The sequence below is a fragment of the Prionailurus viverrinus genome, unplaced genomic scaffold (assembly GCF_022837055.1).
Source record: "Prionailurus viverrinus isolate Anna unplaced genomic scaffold, UM_Priviv_1.0 scaffold_39, whole genome shotgun sequence".
NCBI classification, from domain to species: domain Eukaryota; kingdom Metazoa; phylum Chordata; class Mammalia; order Carnivora; family Felidae; genus Prionailurus; species Prionailurus viverrinus.
The window spans coordinates 2,809,295-2,833,895 of NW_025927607.1; the positions used below are offsets into that span (position 1 = coordinate 2,809,295).

Below are 24,601 nucleotides of genomic sequence, written 5' to 3' on the forward strand. Positions count from 1 at the left end.
TTTCTGTCGTCTCAAACCACGAAGTGTGTGGTGATTTGTCACAGTGGCCCTATGAACGAGTACCCCGTGCTGACATGACAGCGGAGACTCCCTGATAATTCCAGGCACAAGGGGAGTCTGTGCTCAATCACCCACTTTTTTCTCTGGGCCCCTACTGCTTACTTTCAAGAAAGGTCAAGGCCAGGGAAACAGACCTGAGAATGTTCTCAGCGAGGCACAGGGGCGATTCTCCTCCTGCTTCAGGGAGTCTTCTCTGCTGTGGAGCAAAGGCCAAGCTGGGACAGGGCTGGCCCCCAGGGCCCAGGAAGAGATGGTCTGCCTCAGGGGAGAGGAAGGGGCACCATCTCCCCTGGGAAAGCAAAACGGACACTTTTTAAGACCGATGAAAACTGAGTGAACTAATTCCCTGCCTACTTGCACCACAAAGAAATATTAGAGGAAGTTCTTCAGGCAGACACGGTATGAGATCAGCAGTATCAGGCACATATTTGGATCTACGCGAATGGATGAGGACTCTCAGAATTGGCAAAAATGGGTGAACGTAAAATTATATTTTAATCTCTTTCAAAGATAATCAATTATCTAAAACAAGTAACAACGTGTGGTAGAATTTAAAACATGTATAGACACAAAAACACAAACAGTAAGAAGGCAGAAATGGGGGGAGGGTCCTGGGGGGGGGGCTCAGTCGGTTGAGCTTCTGACTTTGGCTCAGGTCATGATCTCACAGTTTGTGGGTTCGAGCCCTGCGTCAGGCACTGTGCTGACAGCTCGGAGCCTGGAGCCTGCTTCTGATTCTGGGTCTGCCTCTCTATCTCTGCCCCTTCCCTGCTCACTCTCTCTCAAAAATAAATAAACATTAAAAATTTTTTAAAAAGAAGGCAGAAATGGAAGCATACTGTTGTTGACAGTATTTAAAGATAGATTGCAGTAAAGACGCATACTGAGATCTCCAGGACAACCATGTGTGGGAGGGAGAGATTGTAGAAATAAGCCAAATGGAAGGTAGAACTGAATACACAAAAACATTTAATAAATCTAAAAGAAGGCAAGAAAATAGGAAAAAAGGAACAAGGTACAGATGGAATAGATAGAAAACAAACAAGATATAGATTTAAATTCAACCATATAACTGCTGACATTGAATGTAATCTCTCCATTTAAACATCAGAAACCAATATTGGAAAGAAAGCAAGATCCAACCATGTGCTTTACAAAGCTTTTTAGGATACAAAGACAGCGAGGTTATAAGTAAAGGGATAGAATAAGATATTACATGTAAACACTAATCAGAAGAAAGCTGAAGTGGTTCTATCAGTATCAGAAAGACTAAAATTCAGAGTAAGGACCATCACAAGGAGAAAGCAGAGAGAGGAGCATTTCAAACTGGTTCACTAGTCAGTTCATCAAGAAGTCATGGAAATTCTAGTTGCCCCCACTGACGAAGCTTCAAATGCATAAAGCAGAAGCTGAGAGCCGTAAGACGAGAAACGGACAAATCCACCATGGTGGTTGGAGATCTCAGCTCCTCTCTCCGTAACTGATAGGGAACAACACATACAAAGTCAGTAAGGCTGCAGAGGATTTGAAAAGCAGTGTCGACCAACGTGACCTGACTGGGCATGTTTCAGAATGCTCCAGCCAATGTTATTTGAAAGTGCGCACAGAATATTTGTCGAGATGGAACATATTCTGAGCCATAAACCAAACACAATAAGAGGAAAAGGGTTTAAATAGCACAAAGTACATTTTCTAACCATGGTGCAGTTAACCCAGAAATCAACAGAACAATACTTGAAAAATCCCCAGTATTTGGCTATTAAACAGTAGGCAGTACTTAGGTCAAAGAAGAAATACAAGATAAATGAGAAAAATATTGGAATTAAAAAAATGAAAATGAAAATACAACATACCAAAATCTGTAGGCTGCAGGTGAAGAAGGGCTTAGAGGCCAGCTTATATCATTAACTACTTGCATTGGTAAAGAGGAAAGAAATCAGCTGCCTCCATTTCCATCTTACTGAACTATAAAAAAGGAAAAGAGCAAATCAAATCCAGAGCGAGCAGAAGGAAGGGAATAATGATAATACCAGAAGTAAACAAAATAGAAACAGAAAAACAGCAGGAAAAAAAATCAGTGAAGGTAATCAATTGATAACCACTTATCCAGGCCAAATAAGGAAAAAGAAAGAAAACAAAGTACAGATATTAGAAATGAGGCAGATTGAAAATGAAAGGGATGATAAGAGAAGGTCATTAAAACCTCACAGTAATAACATGTGTAACTCAGACGAAATGGACACTTCCTTTGAAGACACAAGCTGCCAAAATTCTCCCAAGAAGAAGCAGATGACCTGAATAAGTCTACATCTAGTATAGAAACTGAATGTATCATTGACTTAATTCTTCGGATTCCACAAAGAAAAGCATAGGCCTGTGTGACTTCGTGGACACATATCACCAAACATTTAAGGGAGAAATAACACAAATTTACACGATCTCTTCCAGAAGATAGTAGTGGAGGACACACTCCCCAACCCATTTGGTGAGGCCAGTGTTACTCTGTACCCCAACCAAGGAAAGGTATTATGAAGAAAAAAAAAATAAACAGACCAATAAACCACATTAGATACAAAGCCCCTTAACAACATATGAACAGCTTGAATCAAGCAATATATAGAAAGGACAGCATATCATGTGTAAACAGAGTTTATACCAGGGATGCAGGTTTGTTTGGCATTTAAAAATCAATGAACAACAACAACAAAAATCAGTTAATGGAATTTGCCATACTAGCAGACTAAAAAGAGAAAACAGTATCATCAACTCAAATAGATGGAGTCTGGTAAACTTCAATATCTATGCACTGTTGAAACTCTTAGCTAAAAATAGAAGACAGCTTCCTCAACCCGATAAAGATAATCCATGAAACACCTCTATCTAACATCATACTCAGCGGCAAAAAAACTGAAAGCTTTCCCTCTGCAGGTGGGACAAAGGCAAGGATTTCCACTCACTGTTTTTTTCAACCTTGGGCTGAAGGTCCTACTCCATGCAATAAGCATGAAAATTCAACAAAAGACACATAGGTAAGAAAGAGTGGAAACAACTTACAGACAACAGGATTGTTGATGTAGAAAATCCCGAAGAATTTACACATAAAAAGCTCCTAGAACAGGGAGTGAGTTTAACATGGCCATAAGATCAAATATCAGTGTACAATAGTCAATGCAATTGATGGACAATTCAAAAACAAGAAACTTTGAAAGCTCTATTTACAATGGTACCAGACCAAAACGCAGAACATAAATAAATGCATAGATATAAATCTGCCAATATGTGTACCAGATCTGTTTGCTGAGAAGTGCAGAATACTGGTGAAATAATGAAATAAACCCTACATAAATGCAGATACTCCAAGGGCGTGGATTCAAAGACTCAGTAGTGTTAAGATCTCCCCAAACTGAGCTGTAGATTCAGTGTAATCTCAATCAAAATACCAGCAGATTTTTTTTTTTTTGGTAGAAATTCAGATTCTAAAGTTTACATGAAAATGTGAAGGACCTGGAAGAGTCAGGACAACTCTGAAATCAAAGAGCAAAGCTGGAAGACTCCCACTACGTTACTTTAAGACTCACTTTAGAATCACAGAAACCAAGGGGTACCTGGGTGGCTCAGTTTGTTGAGCGTCCAACTTCGGCTCAGGTCATGATCTCTCAGTCTGTGAGTTCAAGCCCCGCGTCAGGCTCTGTGCTGAAAGCTCGGAACCTGGAGCCTGCTTTGGATTCAGTGTCTCCCTCTCTCTCTGCCCCTCTCTCACTTGCACTTGGTCTCTCTCTATCTCTCTCAAAAATAAATAAACATTAAAAAAAGAATCACAGAAACCAACACAGTGTGTTATTAATGTAAAGACAGTCGTACATATTAATGGAACAAAATACAGAGTCCAGAAATATTCTCACACATGTACACTCCCTTGATTTTTGACCAATTTGCAAAGAAAATCAATTGGGAAAGAATGGTCTTTTCAGTAGTGGGTACTGGAACAATTAGACATCAATACGCAATAGAAGTAAACCCAACTATTACCTCACAGTGTGTATAAAAAGTAACTAGGGGCTCCTGGGTGGCTCAGTTGGGTGAGTGTCCGACTCTTGATTTTGGCTTGGGTTATGATCCCCAGGGCTCATGGAATCGAGCCCCAACTTGGGCTCTGTGTGAATGTGGAGCCTGGTTAAGATTCTCTCTTCCTCTTCTCCCCTCCGGATCCCACTCTCTCTCTGTCTCTCAAAAAAAAAAAAAAAAAGTAACGAGATATGAATCACATGAATCCTGAATACTGGAGCTAAAGCAGTAAAAATTCTAGAATATGTAGAAGACCTTTTTGACATTGAGTCAGGCAAAGATTTCTTAGATGTGATACAAGAAGCACAAACCATACAAAAGTAATAAATTTGACTTCATTGAAATTGAAAGCTTTGGTTCTTTGAAACACACTGTTAAGAAATGAAACAGCAATATGAAAACTGGGATAAAACATTAGCAAAATGCATATTAAACAAAGGACTTCTATCCAGAATGGATGGCAAAAAAATTTCTTACAATTCAATAGTAAAGAGACAAATGACCGAATCAAAAATGAGCAAAATATTTGAACAGACACTTCACCAAAGAAGACACACAAATGAGAAGTAAGTACATTAAAAGACGTTCATCAAGTCTGGAAATACTTAAAATGTGGAAAACTAAAGAGGCGCTCAGAAAATGACAGGGCCATAACCAAGGAAGGAGGAGCTGGTGTGAAGGGGCCCCAGTGACAGAGTGGGGACAATTGGAACAGTCAAATCAACAGTGGTAGCATTAGATCATAACCCACAGTGTCAAGTAAATACCCTCGAGTCAGTACCAGTACACATAAACATTGAATAAATAAATGGGGGAGAAGACACTGCCCTTCCTCACAGTGGAATTCTAATTAATAATTGTACAAGACATAAGGGAAATAGAAAATCACTGTTATGCGAATAATATGATAATAATTGCAGGCAGGAAGCATAGATAGATGCTAGAGTTGCTGAGTGAAAACAATGAAGAAACATGGGATTTTGCCTAGTCTCTGTGCGTCTCCCCACAAGATAGTTACTAATTTGGAATGAGTAATTTGCTTGCAAAGGAAAAAGTGACCTGACAGTGGAGAAATGTGGCAGATGCCGCTGGATTGAGGGATCACACATCAACGTCATGCATCACTCCTGTGGTATTCTTGCCCCACATGCACAGACGCCGTCTAGTTATAAGGAGACATCAGAAGCGGTCACTTTGAGGGACATTCTTTAACTGACGGGAACTCGTCAAAAGTGTTGAAGTCAGGAAAGCCAAAGGAAGAGGGACTGTCACAGGTTAGAGAAAATCAAGGAAATCTGACAGCTAAGTGAGAGGTGGGAGCCAGGACTGGATCCTGGACAAGAAAAGGAAGATTAGTGGGAAAACAGGCGAATCAGTCTCTAGATTGGTTAGTTCAGGGAAGTGTACCAATGCCCGCGTCCTGGTCTCCACAACCACACCCTGGTTTTGTAAGATTAGAGGAAACGGAATCGAAGGCAGAGGGGACTCTGGGCAACTTTTATGTGGATCCAAAGTTGTTTCAGAGTCAGAATGACATTTGGTAGGAAAAAAAAAATGCCAACTTGATGAGTCATTGTGGAAAGATTCATTAAAACCACAATGAGATACGATGCACCTACTGGATGGCTGAAATGGATGAGGCCGAAAGTAGCAAGTGCTGACGGAGACGTAGAGGAGCGGACTTTGTTTCTTCGTTGTTTCATCTTGGTGAAATACCCTCCGATGATTCCTGTCTGTGTCTGTGCAGGTGTTTCCAGATGAGATTAGCATCTGAAGTGGTAGAGAAAAGCGGATGGCTCTTCCCCATGTGGGTGGGCCTTGCCCAATCAGCTGAGGGCCTGGACAGAACAAAGAGGTGGGGGAGGGGAGGAATTAACTTCCTTTGCCTCCTGTCCTCACACTCAGACTGAAACGACAGCACCAGCTTTCCTGGTCTCCAGCTTGCAGATGGCAGACCATGGCAGTTCTCAACCCTCATAATTGCTTTAGCCGATTTCTCGTAATGAGCATCTTTGGATGTATACATACGTCCTGTTTCTCTGGAGATGACTATTACGGACACATAACATAAAATCTGCCATTAGACAATTACCACATTCATAGTGTTCTGCAGCCATTTCTATCACCTAATTCCACAATATTTTATCATCCCAATGGAAACCCTATACCCGTTAAACAGTCACTTCCTATTCTGCCCCTCGACCCCCCCCCCCCAATAAAATGTTCCTGGGATTTATTTACTCAGTAGGACACACAGACAGAAATGATTGTCATGAAGGAAGAGGTTTTCACACTCACAGATCTATAGAAACAGAAGCAGGGCATGCCATGCAGGGCCACAGGGGGAAGCACCAGGGTCAGCCAGGAGGCAGAACTGGGCAGGGGGACATGGGCAAGAGCCTTTATTATGGTTTTTGCAGGAAAGGCAAGGTGAGGCTGGGTCAAAAAGCTGGCCAGTTGGGCTTGGATAGTTTAATACTTGAGCAGGCTCTGGTCCATCTAGAAGGTCCCTACTTGTCAGTAACTGGCCCTGGGTGATTTGGAGCAAAGAACACCTTGCAGACCTGGAGTCTGATAAAAATGAGGTGTGTGTGGGGGGGATGCCCTCAGGGTGTTTGGTTTGCACATCAAAGGTGTACCTACTCTCAGGCAAGTTGTTTGCCATCTTCGGGAATCCGCTAACTCTCTGGGAGGGGCAATCCTCCCCGCCTGAGGTCCCCGAATGTCAAAGCATCATAAAATACAGAAAATTAAAAAAAAAAAAAACGTGATTAGTAACACCTCCTCCTCCCACCCCCTGACAACTACTAATCTGCTTTCTGTCTCTACAAATTTGCCTGTTCTGGACAATCCATGTAAACGAAACCCTGTGACATGTAACCTTTTGTTTCCTGGCTTCTTTCATCTAGCACAATGGTTTCAAGTTCCGTCCATGTTGTTGCGTGAGTCAGCACCTCACTCCTTCATATACCTGAATCATAATCTACTGTAGGGTTACACCACACTTTATTTATCTGACCGTCCATTTGGGACGTTTGGGTTATCTCCATATTTGGGCCGTTGTGAATAATGCTGCCGTGAACACTTGCGAACAAGGTTTTGTCTGGACACCTGTTTTCAATTCTTTTGAGGATGGACTCAAGGGTAGAATTGCTATCTGTTATGGTCATTCTATATTTAACTTATTGAGGAGCCACCAAACTGTCATTCACACTACCTGTGCTACCCTACATTCCCACCAGCAAAGCACAAGCATTCCGATGTCTCCGCATCTTTGCCAACACGTATGAGTTTCTATTTTCTGATCATAGCCATCTGCAGCTGAACCTTTACGCATCATTGGTGGGACACAGCAGATGATCCAGCCATTCTGGAAAGCAGCTCGCCAGTTTCTCCCAAAGTTAAGCACACACGTACATAGGACTCCGTGATCTTGCTCCCAGAAATTTACCTGAGGGAGAAGGAAGCATGTCTAAACAATGACCAGAATGCAGCTTTTTTTTTCACAAATCTCCAAAGCCTGGAAACAACCTGAAGTTCCATCATCTGACGGCTGGATAAACAAACTGTGGTGTCATATAATGGGACACTCTGCAATAAAAAGGAATAAATGTAGATACATGCAACAATGTGGATGAATCCTGAAAGCAATATTCTAAGTGTAAAAAGCCAGACACGAAAGACTCTGTCCTGTGTGACTTCATTTTTATGACTTTCTGCAAAAAGCAAAACAGGAACATAAATTAGATCGGTGGTTGTTATTGGCTGGGTAGGGGGGTGCAATTGACTGCACAGGGCACCAGGGAACTTTCTGGAGTGATAGAAATGTTCTTGATTGTGAAGGTGGTTCCATATTTGCCCAAAAGTAACCAATTTTAAACTTAACATGGGTACATTTCAGAGTAAATGTATTATGCCTTGAAAAATGGGTTGATTACCTGAGACCCATTTTTCTACCCCATACTTAAAAACATTTTTAAAATGTTTATTTATTCTTGAGAGAGAGAGAGAGAGAGAGAGAGCACGAGCAGGAGAGAGGCAGAGACAGAGAGACACAGAATCCGAAGAAGACTCCAGGCTCTGAGCTGTCAGCAGAGAGCCTGACATGGGGCTCGAACTCACGAACCCTGAGATCGTGACCTGAGCTAAAGTCGGATGCTTAACCAACTAAGCCACCCAGGTGCCCCTCCATCCCATACTTTAGACATATACTCTTCCCTGATTTAGTTTGTGGAACCTACTTGAGGAGGGTCTCCCTGTCTTAAGTCATGCAACAAGAAAGGTAGAGGAAGTTGTGATCACGTGGGAAACCAGGGGCGGGTTCTGTTTGTGTTTTACTAAATGTTACCAAATCCTTCACCTTCTCTCTTCTCTTCCCCGCAACAATGCTTCCTTTTCATGGAGCTGACCATTCCCCTTAAATTGGAGCATTAAAACAAATCTAGTTATTTGAAGATTCCCATGTCTTGTATTATTATCGATGAGGTATCAGAATGCTACTTGTGGAACTTTCCTAGAAGAAAATACAATATTCCAGATTCCTTACACAAATAAGTTTTAAAATGGAAAATTAGTGCAATCATTTTATTGCTCTGAAGTTGCAAACCTCCGTACAGCCCAGATAGGAATGATCATGGTATGAAGTGCTCGGTCGTGAGCTAGCTGCCCGAGGTAGAGGATCAACACCCATCATACGCCCGGAAAGATACAACACACTTTACACACGGAATATTCCTGTCTGGCTCAGGGAAATAAAGGTGCTACTTTCATGCTTTGATACTGGTGTTCATTAATTTTTCCTCAAGGGGGGAAAAAGAATCGGTCGCACAAATAAAATAAAGCTAGCTAGTTTCATTTTATTTTCAGAGTTTAGATAATATCTCCCAGGAGGTTAGGCACGAGAGCCTTTTTGAGGGGGAGGAAGGAAAAGTCATCAGGGCCAGAGAGGAAAGACGGGATTATTGAGAGAAGCCTGGACCAGGCGGGTCTCACAGCCCCGCGGCACTTCCCATGCCCCCCACCCCCCATTTCCCTCCAGGGGGCTCCTGGGTTGTTACTTATTCGCCTTCTTTGGGAAGATAAAGAAATAAAGTCAGAAAATGGAGTCAAGTGGAATAACGAACAGTCTTTTTAAAAATGGGTAGCCTAGAGAAGTTATGTCTCACCCCATATCCCCACGTAAACACACACACATGCACACACACACGAACACACTCACATGTACACATGTGCACACACATTCACACTCGAACACAATCACATGCACATACAAGCACATGCACACACGTATACACACAAACGCACTCACATGCACACATGTGCACACACAAACACACGAGCACACAAACACACACACACATCTCTCCCACGAATATACAATCACATGCACATACATGCACATGCACACATACACACGAGCATACATGCACACAAACATTGCCACATGCACACACACGAATACACAATCACATGCACACATGCATATGCACACACATGCACACACGAACACACTCACGTGTGCACGCACACACACATGAACACAACCACGTGCACACACATTCCCACGTGCACACACACGAATACACAATCACATGCACACACGAGTACATACACGCGTTTCCTTCTTTAAACGCGGACATCCAATTGCTCTCTGTCCTGGTCCCTTGGGAGAGCTCTGCGTCGCGGCTGCCTCTGCTCTGGTGACCTCCATAAAAGAGAAATTTGCCATGCGCCCAGAGCCATCCCCCGGGCAGACTCCTCCCATGTGTTTTTATATTCAAGATATCATCAGAGTTTTAACAGACAAGTTTGATTGCAAGTTTAGTCCTTAAAACGCTGAAGATCAAACCTATATGTTTATTTCGGTAGGTGTTCAGGACTTAAGTAAAAATTTCAACGAATGAATTGAAAGTTTTCTGAAGGACATTTTAAAATGTTTCTATAGTCTTAATTTAAGATCTGCCAGAGCTCAAAAGTGTCGTGTGGCAGACAGACCATAATTTCTAATTATAAAGTATTTGGGACGATAAATTCACATGACCTTTTCAGGAAAGTTTATGGCTAGGCCACAATGGGGCAGGGACTTTATGAGGGGTCAGGGCATGTGCGGTCACCAAAAGCTCCCCTGCACATTATTTAGGCAGATTAAGGAAAATCACACTCCCCAAGGCTTGGAAGCGCCTCCCCCCCACCCTTTCTAAAACATCCCTAAATATCAGAGTGTGGCACGCAGCTTAAGTTCCCAAACAGATGTCAGTTTCTAGACATCGTTATGTTAAGGAAACCTTGAGGATCATTCACCCAACCCATTTTTTTCCACAAGAGGGGAAACTGAGTCCCACGGAGAGGAAAGGGTGCCATCCCCTGGTCGTGGACAGAAAGCAGAATCCTAACTCCTCTCCATCCTGCCCAGCCTGGTTGTGGTTGAGTTTTTACTTTTTTTCCTTTTACACAATAAAGCAGTTTATCACGATAAACTTGGGCCAGAGAGGAACGACGGGATTATAGAGAGTTCGTGTGTGTGTGCATGAGTGCGAATGTGTGTGTATCGTTCCTAACAGGATAAAGTTTAGATTCCAGTTTTTAACGAGTGTATCTCAAAACAGAAGCATAATTATAGACAGCAAGAGGGGATTCAGAATCATGGTGACAGAAGTCAAATCCTGCACCTTCTCCCTCTGAAACCCTCCTTTGTCCTGCCCCTGCCCCACCTCGGCCCTGACCTTCTTCAGTTTCTCGGTTCCCTGGTTCTGTGGTTCCGTGGTTCCCTATTTCCCAGGTTTTATGGTTCTGTGGTTCCACGTTTCCATGGATCCCTGGTTCTGTGGTTCTGTGGCTCCCTTGTTCCCTGGTCCTACGGTCTAGAGTTCCCTAGTTTCCCAGGTCTGTGGTTCTAGGGTTCGCTGGTTCCTGTTTTCCCAGTTCCCTGGTTCTGTGGTTCCCGGGTTCCTCTGTTCATTGGTAGGCTCGCTGGGCTTTTGCAACAGCCTCTTAGTCGGCTGTTATCTTTCAGCTGCTCCCGTAATAAAAGCTGGTCATGACGTCTTCCCTTAGACCCCTCCTTTGGTTCGCATTGCCTCCACAAGGAAATCCAAACTCAGTAGCCGGTCCTATGAGACCCTTGAGAGCCTGGCCTCACTCAAGCTTCCTCTGTGGTGCCTCTGCACACCACAGCGGACACCCCTTGTTCGTGGGTCCCGCGTCTCTCCCAGTGGGAACTCCCCCACCCACAGGGGCCCCCAACCGGCTCTTCTGGTCCCATCCCATCATGACAGCAAGCATACAACCCAGCTGGTTTATTAGGTCTCCCAGGCCCCAGGACACATGGGGAAAGCCCAGCCAGTCAGGGTCCCATGCCCGACTTCTCTGCTGGAACAAGAGGGAAGATTATATTTAATAAGCATTGCTGTTCCTGGAGGATATGACCCTACGTGCCCGTCATCTTGGGGCACAAAGGACGACCCCTCTTGTACCAAGAGAGAGCAAGCTTCACACAGAGGGAAGCAGAGCTGAAGGACAGAAGGAGAAGAGACACAACAGCATTGAAACTCCTGGATCCAGCTAAGCCTGAAGCCAGCCTGAGCCTGAGCTTCCTCAGGAGTGAACCAACAGATTCCTTTTTTGTTAAGCAGGTTTGGGGTATATTTTTATCACCTGCGACCAAGGAGTACTGGCCACTGAGCCCCTGAGCTCTCAGCCACAGGGACATCCCCACTGCAGGGACACCACCACACTTCACCCCTATGGGTCTTGACACAGTTTTATCTCTTTGTCTGAACGCACTTCTCTCTCCTCTCATGGCCAACTTACTCCACCTTTGCTGATGTCTTTCCCGGCTCCCCACGCCCCCCTGTCCCACTCGCCCAGGCTTCTCCGCAGTCTGGTGCATTCTCTTCTACGCCCCTCACGGGGCTGCACTCTGCATACAGCCTCTGCTTACGTGGTTCCTACTGCACTTCTTAGCACCCTATTAAACACAGAGTGAGACCTAATTTAAAGGCACTGAATAAGTAATCTCCTGTCTTTTGTTAATTTCTTCCCCCAGTGCACCACGAGGTGTGCGCTCTTACTAGGGAGTAACCAGAGCGCGGGGGTGAGGGGAGCCGTCCCCCACGAGTCCTACTTTCCGTCCACCCATCAGTCAACAGCCTCTGCTGGGCTCCGTCTGAAAGTGCGAGGTTTGGGGAGGAGAGGCTGGGGCCAGGGTGGGCGAGGGAGAAGGGAAGGCAGAAGATGTGAACGACCAACTTGAAGGTTAAAAACAAACGGGGTGGGACGGTGAGAACTTGAACTACTTGAGCAAACTTCTACTCACATGATATTAAACCACGGAGATGAGGTTTCCATTCGGATAATCAGGACCTGCATTTCTTAGTTGCATTTCTTGCAAGGGAATTGGGGGGTGGACAGCATGCCTTCCTGATTCGTGAATTAAAGTTAAGTGAAATTAAATCCAGCCACCGCTAGAACAACAGTGGGTGGTAACCCCCAAATCCACGCAGTTGCAAGGCTTCTGCCAGGACCTGGAGGCAGGCCTGGGCGGGGGCAGAGGGTACCCAGCACCACCGGGCACACGAGTGCCTGTCGGTGGAATAGAATGGGGGAGGGAGGGGCTGGCTTTCACAGCCTGGGTCGCTAGGTGGGGTTTCGCTTCTGGCCCCAGCCTGCTGCATGTCACCGGGTCTCCTACCCTGAAGGGATCGGCAGGGAATAGTTGCTGATCAGAGCTGTGGAGGCCGAGGGACCCAGGGCAACCTGGCTACCAAGGCCCCCTGGAACCCTGCAAGGTGTGCAGGAAGAGGGCCAAGCTTCCTGCCTGCTGCTCTCTGCACCTGCACTTTAGCTCCTAAACAATGATCTCAAGCAATTTCCAATTGAAAACAACAGCTTGCACATATTATTTCTGGTCTCTCCTTAAATCCCTATAAATTGGGCTAAAGGAACAGAAAAGGCGAAAAGCGAGATTGCAAAGAAAACAGGAGAGGAGTCCACAGCGGCCTTGTCCGGGCAGGTGGAAGGAGGAGTGTCGACCGACTCAGTGGATCACAGAGACCAGAGCACAGGTGGAGGGCACAGCCCGGAGAGCGAGCTGGCTGAGCCCCCCTCAGAAGCATCCCCACCTCTCAGCCAATGTCAAGAGCAGATGTGTCTGCTGGAATCCCCCCCCCGCCCTGCCCTTCCTGAGAGGCCAGGGCAGGCCTTCTCCCCAACCCTGGAGGGAGCTGGCTGTGACCCTGGAGAATTGAAGGCAGACAGGGCTCAGATGGGGGTGCCAGGCGGTGCTGAGAGGAGAGGAAGTGGGAGGGTCTGCACTGAAAACAGGCAAATGTGTGAAAATCCACATTCTGAATGGCCGGAGCTCAGCCTGGGCCTTTTCCCTCCCTGCACACCAGGGGCCTGGAGCCCAGGCCGAGGCTCTAGGGCAGGAGGCAGAAGAATGCCTCTCTGGAGAGAAAGGAAACACTGACGGATACTGGGGCCCCCCAGATGCGACCGGGCCCCCAGCTGATTGTCCTAGAGTCAGTCTAGGAGCGAGAACAGGCTCCTTGACCAGCACGCACACACACGCACCTGCACAGGGCCTCACCTACACACACACACACACACACACACACACACACACACAGGCACGCATACAGGCACATACACACATACACACACAGGCATGCACACACACACACGCACACACTTGCACAGGGCCTCACCTACACACAGACACACAGAGGCACACGCACACGCACATACCACACACACACACACACACACACACACACAGGCACGCATACAGGCACATACACACATACACACACAGGCATGCACACACACACACGCACACACCTGCACAGGGCCTCACCTACACACAGACACACAGAGGCACACGCACATACCACACACACACACACACACACACACACACACACACAGGCACGCATACAGGCACATACACACATACACACACAGGCATGCACACACACACACGCACACACCTGCACAGGGCCTCACCTACACACAGACACACAGAGGCACATGCACACGCACATACCACACACACACACACACACACACACACACAGGCATGCATACAGGCACATACACACATACACACACAGGCATGCACACACACACACGCACACACCTGCACAGGGCCTCACCTACACACAGACACACAGAGGCACACGCACACGCACATACCACACACACACACACACACACACACAGAGCTGCCAATCAACTTTTCAGTCAAACTCTTGAATCTGGGCTCGGCCGTGTGATTGACATTAGCTCAGGGGCAGATCGGCAAATTCCAGAGAGGCAAAGGCTGGAGAACGCCGTGGGTGAGTCCCGAGGACACAGTGAGAATGGGTGGAAGCCACCTGCTGCGGAAGCCACCTGGAGAGAGCAGAGTTGACGGCCTCTCAAGCGGATCTGTGACCGAAAGCGTCTCAGGCAAGGGCCACGAGGGGACCCCAGGCAGGGCTGACAAAACCCACCCAGCCGAACACAGTGCGCTCTGCCAGCCGGCTCAGGTGGGGCGAAGGCAAGGGGCGGCACGTTCAGTTGCTAAGTTCGTGCACGGTTCACCATGTGACAGTAGAAATGATGCTGCCTTGAAGGCTGCGAGGAAGGTGGCCGTCCCGGGGCGGACAGTTCCAGGTAGGCTCACGCAAGAGTCCAGGTGCTGTGTGGGGACAGGGGTGGAGTGAGCCCGAGCCCCAGGACGGGATATCAGGGCGGTGACAGGGCATTATCACTGTCACGCTGACCAGCCTTCCGGATCGCGGTGACCACAGGCTTTCACAAAAAGTGAGACAGGCCCTTTTGGGGTTCTGAGAACAGGAGCGTCAGACCGGACTGCGTCTCTGTGACACCATTTAACCTGCCCAAGGAGCCTGCGCTGGATCCCCGGGCACTGGCCGCCGAGTCCGGAGGCTGGAGATTTGGTAGGAGTCCCTCCTGTTGGTTGGCATGGATGAGGTTTGCAAATGGATGATGTAATCCTACTGTTCCACCCTCATTTATTATCTGGGGGACATCTGAAGGACTTTGCTCATCGGCTCTTGTTACTTTGAAGCGTGATTTGGTCAGAAAGCCTGGCTAGGTGCTGCCTCTTTTCCTTCACTTCCCAGTTTCCAGAATCATGACTGCATTTCCCATCACCGGCCAAAGATGGCCAGTAAGTTTTTTATTTGACTAACATTATACACGCATGGATTTTTACCATTTGCTGTGTTTCTGCCCGTCGTAGCTTTTGCTCTCACCGATGCCTACCCGGCACTGTCTTTGGCCAATGGAGGCCTCTTTCGACGCATTCCTGAGTCCTGCCGTGACCGCTTCCGTGCTTTCTGGCGCAGGAAGATACCCTCCGCTCATCTCGCACATGTTTTCCCCACACCTGAAGTCAGCCATTTCTTCCAGGAGAGAACACTATCTGAGCACTCGTGGCTCTCGATGCCACCAGATGGATCAACCTTTCTAGGTCTTTCCAGTGGTCAGGGCCAGGAAATGCACTGTTTCAAGAGATAACACATCATGAGTTCATACCGATGCTTCCAACATGGGACGCTCTTGCCTGATTTGTTTCATTTCATATTTGTATCTCTTTTCTTTTAGGCTGGAGATCTTGACTCCCAGGGACGGAAACATACCAGGTGACGGGGGTTAGCTCACAGGTTCAGAATGACAACAGCAATATTGTTACCAGAAACATGAACGCTGAGGACACCTGAAGTCCTTTTTGCCTTTGCAGTGTATGCCCTTAGGGCTACAAAGTCAACTCCCCATGTTTACAGCCACCTTCAGTGATTCCTGTGCACCGGGGGAGCCCCAGAGATGATACAAAATCAGCTACATTGTCTGATTCTGCTTTCGACTTTTAGGGTTTTTTAAAAAACATTTTTCATTCTGATTTAATTTTTTTATAACTATGTAAAACATCCGTATGATGCCAAAGTCAAATTTATAAAACAAAGTGTATGCAGAAGAACCTGGCTTGTGTCCCAGACCCCGACACCCTGTTCTCTCTCTCCCATTCTATTTATGCCATTTATTTCCACTGTGGTGTTTTATTGAAACGTGGTGTATATCCCAAAACAAAAACAAACAAAAAAAAAAAAAACAAAAAACTCATAAGGTGAGTTTGTTGCAAGAACAACTTTGATTTGATCTTAAAGGCACACAAGTGTGTAAAAAGGACAACGCTGGCCCATATTACAAGTGAACGTTAACGCTGTCAAGAGCCTGCACGTCCTGGGGAGGGCCCTAGTGTACCCCTTCCAGACCCCAGTCCAGAGGTGGGGGGCGGGGACTCGGGCAGGGCTCCTTTGCAGAGAATGGCCCGGCCTGCACCGGCTGGTCCACACGGGAAGTGACTTATCAGAGGCCACGCTAAACCTGCCAGGGAGCTGAGTAAGGAGGCTCGGGGCAGAGCTCGAGCTCACTTCCAGATCGTGCCACAGCACTGGGGCTCCTGCCTTACTGCACCCGGAAAACAGTGGCTCTAGAACCACCCTGGCATCCGGGGTCTGCTGCCCTGGCAGGGCCACGCCTGTTGTGCTCCCTCCTGAAAACTGATGCTCACACCCAAACTCTAGGCATCCAGGGGACCACACACTGTGCTGCCCAGCAAAGCCAAACACATCCAGCACCAGACTACAGGACTGGGCAGAGTGGACGGCCCTCCTCCCCCTACACATGCCACCAGAGTGCTCCTGCAGCCCAGGGCCTGCCAAGGTCGGAGGAAGGTCATCTTGGCCTGCCATGCCCCGCGGTTTGAGAAGCAACAGAAGAACGATGGAAGGAGAGTGGGCACCCCCAGCTGCCACATGCACGGGGAGGAAGTGTTGAAATGGTAGAGGCAGAAAGTGTTATCACCAACACTTGTCAGAGGCGCTTCTGAGTGATGTCTCGGGGGACGTTCTTAAGGCCATTTTTAAAACGAGACTCTTGCCTATACGGGATGTGTGGCGTGGACATTAGGTTTCAGCCCTTTGTCAGTGTGCCTCCGGCCTGTCTGGGTTACTGCTGCGATGTAGGCAGATGACTGACTCTTAGACCTGACTTCTAGAAGGTGTTCTGCTGCGGATCACCAGGAGGAGACACAGAGATGGGGGCGGGGGGGCGGGGCAGACTCCAAGGGCAGGATCTGCTCTCTCCAGCTTGGGGAGCCTCCAGCGTGGGGAGTCTGTCACGGGGCTGATTTAAGCTGGGCCAACACGGGGGCCTGGGTCTTCGGCCTCCCCAGGCTTAGTGACACATGGAGTTGGAAAAGGGCAGCAGATCGCTGAGGTCCTGCGGGGAGCCAGGCAGAGGGTCCAAGGCGAGTCTGGGAAGGAGCAGGAAGCCCTGGAAAGCCTGTGCCTCGCCAGCAGGACGGGTGGGAAGCAGGCTTCCCTCTTGGCCTCTTTGGTTCCTCACATTTACTTTCTAAGTTTAGAGAACGATATAGAAAGCCAGATCAACTGCGGGCCTTCCCAGAGCAGGGGAAGGGGCGGTCTGGCGGGGTGGGGCTGCGCGAGCCGACTGGGCAGGACCCTTCAGTCACAGGATCAAGAAGCCAGCGGGTGGGTCAGAAACTGCCAACGGCCACCTCTGTGCGAGGGCCTGAACTTCCCAGGCCTCTGCTCCGCTCACTGCTAGGGAAATGATCCCTTGAGCGGCCCGCGGGTTTCCTAACGCGGTGGTCGCGGCCCGCCCCGCGGCCCAGGAGCCGCGGAGGCCCAGCGCTCCGCCGCCCCGAGTTCAACTTCAATAAAAGGGCCCAGCCCGCCCTTGATCACGCGGCTTGCCTGACAGCCCGGCTCAGGCCCGGGCCTAATTGAGCCCGGGTCACCTGGGAATAGGTTCAAAGGCATCAAAGCCGTAAACCACCTCCAGGCCCGGAGCCAGAGCGGCCTGGCGAACAAAGAGCCCCCCGGACCACTTCAAACGCGCCCGCGCGCGGCGTCCAGATGGCGCGGGGCCGGGGTCCGCGGTGTCGCCCGCCGAGGCCGGGCCCCGCGCTCCCGCCGCCCCGCGCCCTCCTGCCCGCAGGCGCCCGGCGCAGGGGAGGCGGCGCAGCTCCCCACACTGCCCTCCGTCCCCGCGCCGGCGCGCGAAGCAGAAGGGGAGCGCAGAGGCTGGGACCCCGCGCGAGGGGCCTGACGGTCGCGCCCGCCCCGCACCCGGCATCGCGGGCAGGGCCGAGCAGGTGGGCGCGGTGGGCACCGGGCGCTCCCGCAGAGGCTCGCTGCTGCGGCGCTCCAGTGAGAAAGCACTTAGAAGGAGGGTCCGCAAAGGGCGTCGGGGCCGGGGATCCCCAGAAAGTCAGGGTGGGAAACCACAGCGGACACAAAGCCTGGGCAGAGCCGGCGCGCGTGGCCTGATTCCCGCGGCGCGCGCGAGGCCAGCGGCATCTCCGCGGGCTCCCGGGTGTCCGCACGCCCGTAGTCCGGGCGCCGGGACCCCTGGCCGCACACGTCCTCCACCCCGGGCTGACAGTGAGGGTCGCCGCGCGGACTCGCGGCGCGCCCGAGGGCGGGGGTTGGGCAGCCAAGGAGCGCACAGGCCGGGGCACCCCCGGGGGCTCCCCGCCTGGTCCTCACCTCCTGGGAGCGCCTCTAGGGTAGGACTCGGCTCCCGCGCCCCTCGCGCCCTCGCGCCCCCGGGAGATCCCGCAGCCTCGGCGGAGCCGGATCTGCGCGTTAAGCGGCAGACAAAGCGGGTCCGCGATGCCCAGGGCGCCGGGCGGCCGGAGGGTGGTCGGATCCCGGGGTGGGGGCGCGCGCGGCGCGCGAGAGGGCCCGGCCTCCGGGGTGCCCGCCGCGGCCGGGGCCGAAGGGGGAGGCAAAACTGAAAGTGCCGCGCCGGGGGGCGGGGGCGGCCGGCGAAGGCCCCAGAGCTCGTCCTGCCCCCGGCCGCCGCGGCCAATCAGCGCGCCGCCCTCGCTCCTGACAACTATTTAGCAACCCAGCCCGGCTAGAGTTTCCAAAAAAGTTAGAATAACTTCCTCTCCCGGAGACCTCGGTTTTGCACGAGCCGGCCTTGAAATCAGAGCCTTTCCAGCAGCTCCGGGAGCGTGTGCTCGGCGACCGCGGGCTTGGCCAGCGGCGCGCGCTCGGCGCCCGGCGCCCGCCCCCCCCCCCCGCCCCCCGCCCCGCGCCCCCAGCCCCAAGCGCGCCGGGCGGGCGCCATGGAGGAGGGCTCCAGCTCGCCCGTGTCCCCCGTGGACAGCCTGGGCACCAGCGAGGAGGAGCTCGAGAGGCAGCCCAAGCGCTTCGGCCGGAAGCGGCGCTACAGCAAGAAGTCGAGCGAAGATGGCAGCCCGACCCCGGGCAAGCGCGGCAGGAAGGGCAGCCCGAGCGCGCAGTCCTTCGAGGAGCTGCAGAGCCAGCGCATCCTGGCCAACGTGCGCGAGCGCCAGCGCACCCAGTCGCTGAACGAGGCCTTCGCGGCGCTGCGCAAGATCATCCCCACGCTGCCCTCGGACAAGCTCAGCAAGATCCAGACGCTCAAGCTGGCCGCCAGGTACATAGACTTCCTCTACCAGGTCCTGCAGAGCGACGAGATGGACAATAAGATGGCCAGCTGCAGCTACGTGGCCCACGAGCGCCTCAGCTACGCCTTCTCCGTGTGGCGCATGGAGGGCGCGTGGTCCATGTCGGCCTCCCACTAGCGCCGCGCCACCCACGTCCGGACCCGCGCGCCAGGGTAGGTGCTGCGCGCGCGACCGGCGCCCTCCGCGGCGGGGGTGGGGGGTGGGGGTGGGGTGGGGCGGGGAGGGGGTGTGGGGGGGCGGGCGGCCCGTGCCGCCCTCCTCGGGGAGGCCCCGCGGCCCGCGGCCGCGTGCTCGGGGTGCGTGTTGGCTCGCGGCGGCAGATGATGGGGGTCGGCCGGGAAGCTCCCGGGTCCCAGGGGCACCCTTGCGGCCTCTTGCAGACCTCCCCGCTGGGTGTCAGTCGGCGGTGGGGTGGGGTGGCGGCCGGTGACAGGCGTCCTTCCCCATCCTTGGCGCCTGTGGGTGACTGTCGGGGGTAGAGGGCATCGGAGGAGCCGCGGGCGGGCGGGCGGCCGGCAGGGGCGGAGGGACGGGAAGCCTCTGCCCGGTGCGCCCTGCGGGGCCGAGGCCGCGCGGGAGGCTGCCGGAGCCGGGCTGCGCCGGGCGGCGGCTTCGCCCTCTGCCCGCGGAGCCGCGGGGCGCGTTCGTGGTGCGGACGCGCGGCTCTGGCGGACTTCGGGAGCCCGGCCGGCCGGGAGGGGCGCAGAGCCGCGGGCCGGCGGCCAGGCTGTCCCGGGGAGGGCGGGAGGACGCTGTCCTGCGCTGGCGGCTCCGGGGCCGCTGCGGCGGGACAGCCCGGGGCGGCCCTGCCCGGGAGCGCGGGAGACAGGGCCGGGACCGGGGCGCCGAGACCGCAGCGCCTGGGCCGGGGGCGGCCCTGGACGGGGCGGTGGCGGGCGGGGGGCGGGGGGGTCGGAACCCCGTGGCCCGCAGGCAGGTGGAGCCGGGAGTCTCTGGTTCCAGCCTTGAACCTGGAAGAGTCCGGGACGGGGCTCTGCCCGCGCTGCGTCCCGGCCTCGCAGCATCGCGCGACGGGGCCGGGCTGGGAAGCGGGTTTGCGGGAAGGGACAGGCGGGGCGGGCCAGGCCCCGCGCGGGAGGAGGCGGAGGGGACGCAGCCGCCGAGAGCCTTGGAAATTCTGGTTTGCTCCGGAAGAGCGCTCAGGGCGCCCTGCACCGGCTCCCTTTCAGGAGACACCTTGGAAGTCCCTTTAGACCAGCTTAACTCCGGAGGCGCCGTCCTTTCCAGAAGGCTCGGCGAGGCCGGTGGGCATCTCCCTTCCAAAGGACCCTCTTGGGCAAGGGGAGGGTGCAAGATGTCTTGGTGAGGGGGAGGGTAGAAATTCTCACTACCTCGTATGCTTCGGTTTCGTGTTCATTGTTCATCTCGCAGTGTTTTTCGAAGTCTCTACTTCACACAGAAGGAATTTAGATTAATCCTGAGCGTGCCCCCGCCCGTGCTCCCAAACATATCTATTTCTTTTTTTATGTGGGTCTCTAATATCTCCAAATGGTTTTGCTGTGGCCACGCAAGGCCGATCCAGCACAGGTGGATTTTTACAAAGTTCTTATTTCTGTGCCACTGAAAATTCTTTTGCTGAAACAGCCCCCTAAGATAACGATTGTTTTGTAGGTTTTTTAAAAAAGAATTTTTAGTGGAGAATAACACGGGTATCTTCTCCTATCTTCGTCAAAAACAGATGGAAAGTTTCTCAATCACGTATTTTTCTGGGGAAGAAAGTTTGGATTGGCTGTGCAGTAAAATGCTACGGGGGGTTAATACATTAATTCTGGGTTCTGCTGCCTAAATTATGAGCTTCCATTAGCTAATTCCATTTACCCTTTTTACCATCCAGAGTTTGCATCACATCTGAAGAAAGGACAAACAGATGAGGGATGTCATCTTTGTTAAACATACATGCGTAGCTTTGTTTAAGGGAAATGTCAACAGAATTATCATTAAGACTTCCCTCCAGAAAATTATTGAAAGCATATTCCAGGAGACATTACCTTAATGAAAAATTTAGTAAAATCATTTAAAATTCATTTAAAAATAATTACATTCCTCCAGCTTAGAGAATCAGACATAGATCACAAGTAAAGATTATGTAAAAATAAAAGGCAGCACCTTGTTCATTAAAAGTGTTGATTTTTTGGGGGGAAAAATGCTTAAAATATAGCAGATAACACATTCAGCTAGAGAGCAAATGATCACATGGGGGCCCATGTATTTTTATTTTTATATACTTGGATGTAACAGGCTAATTCTAGTAAACCAGTTTCTTTAGGGAGATAACCACGCTCTAGGAGAAGAGAAGGGACACGTGTAAATTTTTGATACACTAATGACTATGGATACACCTTGTTTTTACTTAATCAGACTCGTTAGGCAAGCGTTTTTGTATTTTTTGTTTGTTTTTATCACACTGTCTGAATAGAAATACAATCATGATTGGTTTGATTTCCTGAAAATGTTGCTAAATGACATTTGTTATTTATTTGCAACATTTTTAACTGACAGGGTGTTAGTTATCTGTATCAGCAAACAGTTTCTAGACTTTTCAGTAAATCGCGTGTGATTTTAATATCTTAACATGAGATGCTTTCACATGTGTCCAGACAAACAGCAGCAACCATAAAAAGCCTAAATTGTCCTTTGATATAAAGAGAGGCACAGAAAATGGTGGAGGGTTCAGCTGGTGCTAATATTTACCCTGGCTTTCTTCTTTGGCCTGGTATTTAAACACACAAATACACACTAAATCAGGTGTCTTTGGACGGTCAGCTGGGTTCATCGAATCGGACAAAACTCAAAAGAAACTTTTAGTATTCTCATTAGAAGCAGGGTCAGAGGCACCTGGCTTGGAGGAAGGGGACGATTAGCAGACATTTTTCCTATTCTCTGCTTTGTCATTAAAGAAAACATCTTCCCTGACTCGTGCAATATGCAGATTTTCAGTAAGTTACTGTACTCAACAAACTACTTTTTATCCCTGCTCCCTGCCCCCCGAGAACTTGTACTCACTTTGCAGAACAGAGTATGACCCTCTCACCATCTGAAAAGTGTGTAAGCCTGTTCCTCCCTCTTGGGCACTTCCTTCTTGGAGGTGTTTGTTAACTGCTCTATTTGGAATGCTAACCGATCTCAAAATCAATTCCCCGTGGAGAATGTATGTGCAGAATCCCAGGAGAGCTTTTGATTGATCAGAAGAAGTGGACCGAAAGACTGAGCTCCCAGGAATAGAAGTGATGTTTTGTTATAAAATAGCCATCGGTAAGATGCAGTATAGGGAGGTGACCTCCGAGATGTGGGTATTGTCTAAGTATCTGAAGCTATGCTTTCAACCTTGCCTGATGCATCTGGCCGGAGCGGGGGCTGGTGGGATGGGGCTGTGAGAGTGGCTGCTTGAGGTCGTTTGAAATATAGTATTGTATTGAGGTTTTCTGACAACCATACTGTTTTCAGACAAGTCTTGAGCCCGAAAGGACGGAGTTTCCATCTTCCCTGTTCCACTCTATTCCGGACGGACATTACAGATGCCAGATTCCTCTAGCCTGGCAAAAAGACCATAACGTAAACTCTCTCTGAGCAGAGCGCTATAACTCATAAGTTTAGTTTAAATCTGGGCTTAAAAAAAAAACAAATATTTTAATAAGCCAATTTTAAAGGCTGAACTTTTATGACAGTTTTTAAGCTTAGTATTTATATTAATCTATTCTCACTGGTGTCTTTAAAAACTCCGTGAATGCATGCTGGAATGTCTGTTTATGTATGTGTCTCTTCCTGGGAAAGGATAAATGTGTTGCAGAAAGCAAACCAAATACAAAGTTCTCCACCAGCAAAGAGTTCACGAATGAGGCAATAAAACTCAAAGAAGAGGTGAGTAAGTTACTGTAGCCAAGAAGCAGCCATAAAGGAGAAGGAGAATCTAACCTAAGAGATACAGACAGGATGCATTCAAAAGTAAAGGCCAGATGGAATACTGCAAACAGAAACTCTTCAAAAAGATAATTCCGCATGGTCACCTGAGTGTCCACGTGTGATAAAGTTGCATAGAATGAAACGCACGCACGCACGCACGCACAAGTGCACGTAAAACTGGTGAGATGTGAGTTAAGTCGTGGAAATTGTATTAGTGTCAATTTCCCGGTTGCGATATTACATTATAGTTTTGCAAGATGTTACCGTTGGGGGAAACTTAAGTAAAGAGTATAAGGGAATTTCTCTGTATTATTCCTTACAACTTCATGTGAATCTACAGTTACCTCAGAATGAAAAGTTTCAAGGAAAGATATTCCACAAGAATTTAAAATTTTTCATATATCCAAACAAGCACATAGAAGGAATTATTATGCCTCGTCTTGGGGTAATAAACTAAAAATGTGGTTTGAGCCCATTTTTTTTCTTGATGTCATTTGCCTGTTGTACTTGTTTTCAGAATGTGTAGAATCCCTGTGTGTTTCCAATGTGGAGTTAAAGGCGGTTCCTTGTAATTCTTAGAGTGGAATCCCGGAAAATCTGAGAGGAGAAATACCAATCAATCCTGGTATTTATTCCTATCCTCAGAAACAAAATATTTTTCAAATAAATTTTATGAAATATTTACCCCAAACGGACCCAGCATTTGCTTTTAAGATACTAAATCTACACTGACATGCGTGAAACACACACATAATTCTAAAGCCCGCGATTTGTAAAAATTATTCACCAAGAGGTGTAGAGATTAAAGTTTTAGTATTTAGAGCCATACACAGAGGAAGAGGAGAGAGAGAGAGAGAGAGAGAGAGAGAGAGAGAGAGAGAGAGAGAGAAGGAGAGGGAGAGATCAAACCCTAAACTCAGTCATGGTTGTTTTAAAGTAATATTTGTTTGTTCTAGGAACATATTTTGTGTTTGGTTCAGTGGTAAACCTTCGAACGCAATTTAGTTATATTAAATGTGCCTT

General features: G+C 49.6%; 1 protein-coding gene across 2 annotated transcripts in view; it reads left to right on the forward strand.

Moving 5' to 3' along the window:
* The first annotated feature begins 19,105 nt into the window (after positions 1-19,105).
* Positions 19,106-24,601, forward strand: part of TWIST2 (twist family bHLH transcription factor 2) — a 49,418-nt gene continuing 43,922 nt past the window's right edge. For both annotated transcript variants that reach the window (XM_047846442.1, XM_047846444.1), the window contains exon 1: positions 19,106-19,809. In XM_047846442.1, the coding sequence (XP_047702398.1) occupies positions 19,292-19,774 (483 nt within the window). In that variant the 5' untranslated portion in view covers positions 19,106-19,291 and the 3' untranslated portion in view covers positions 19,775-19,809. The remainder of the gene's footprint in view (positions 19,810-24,601) is intronic.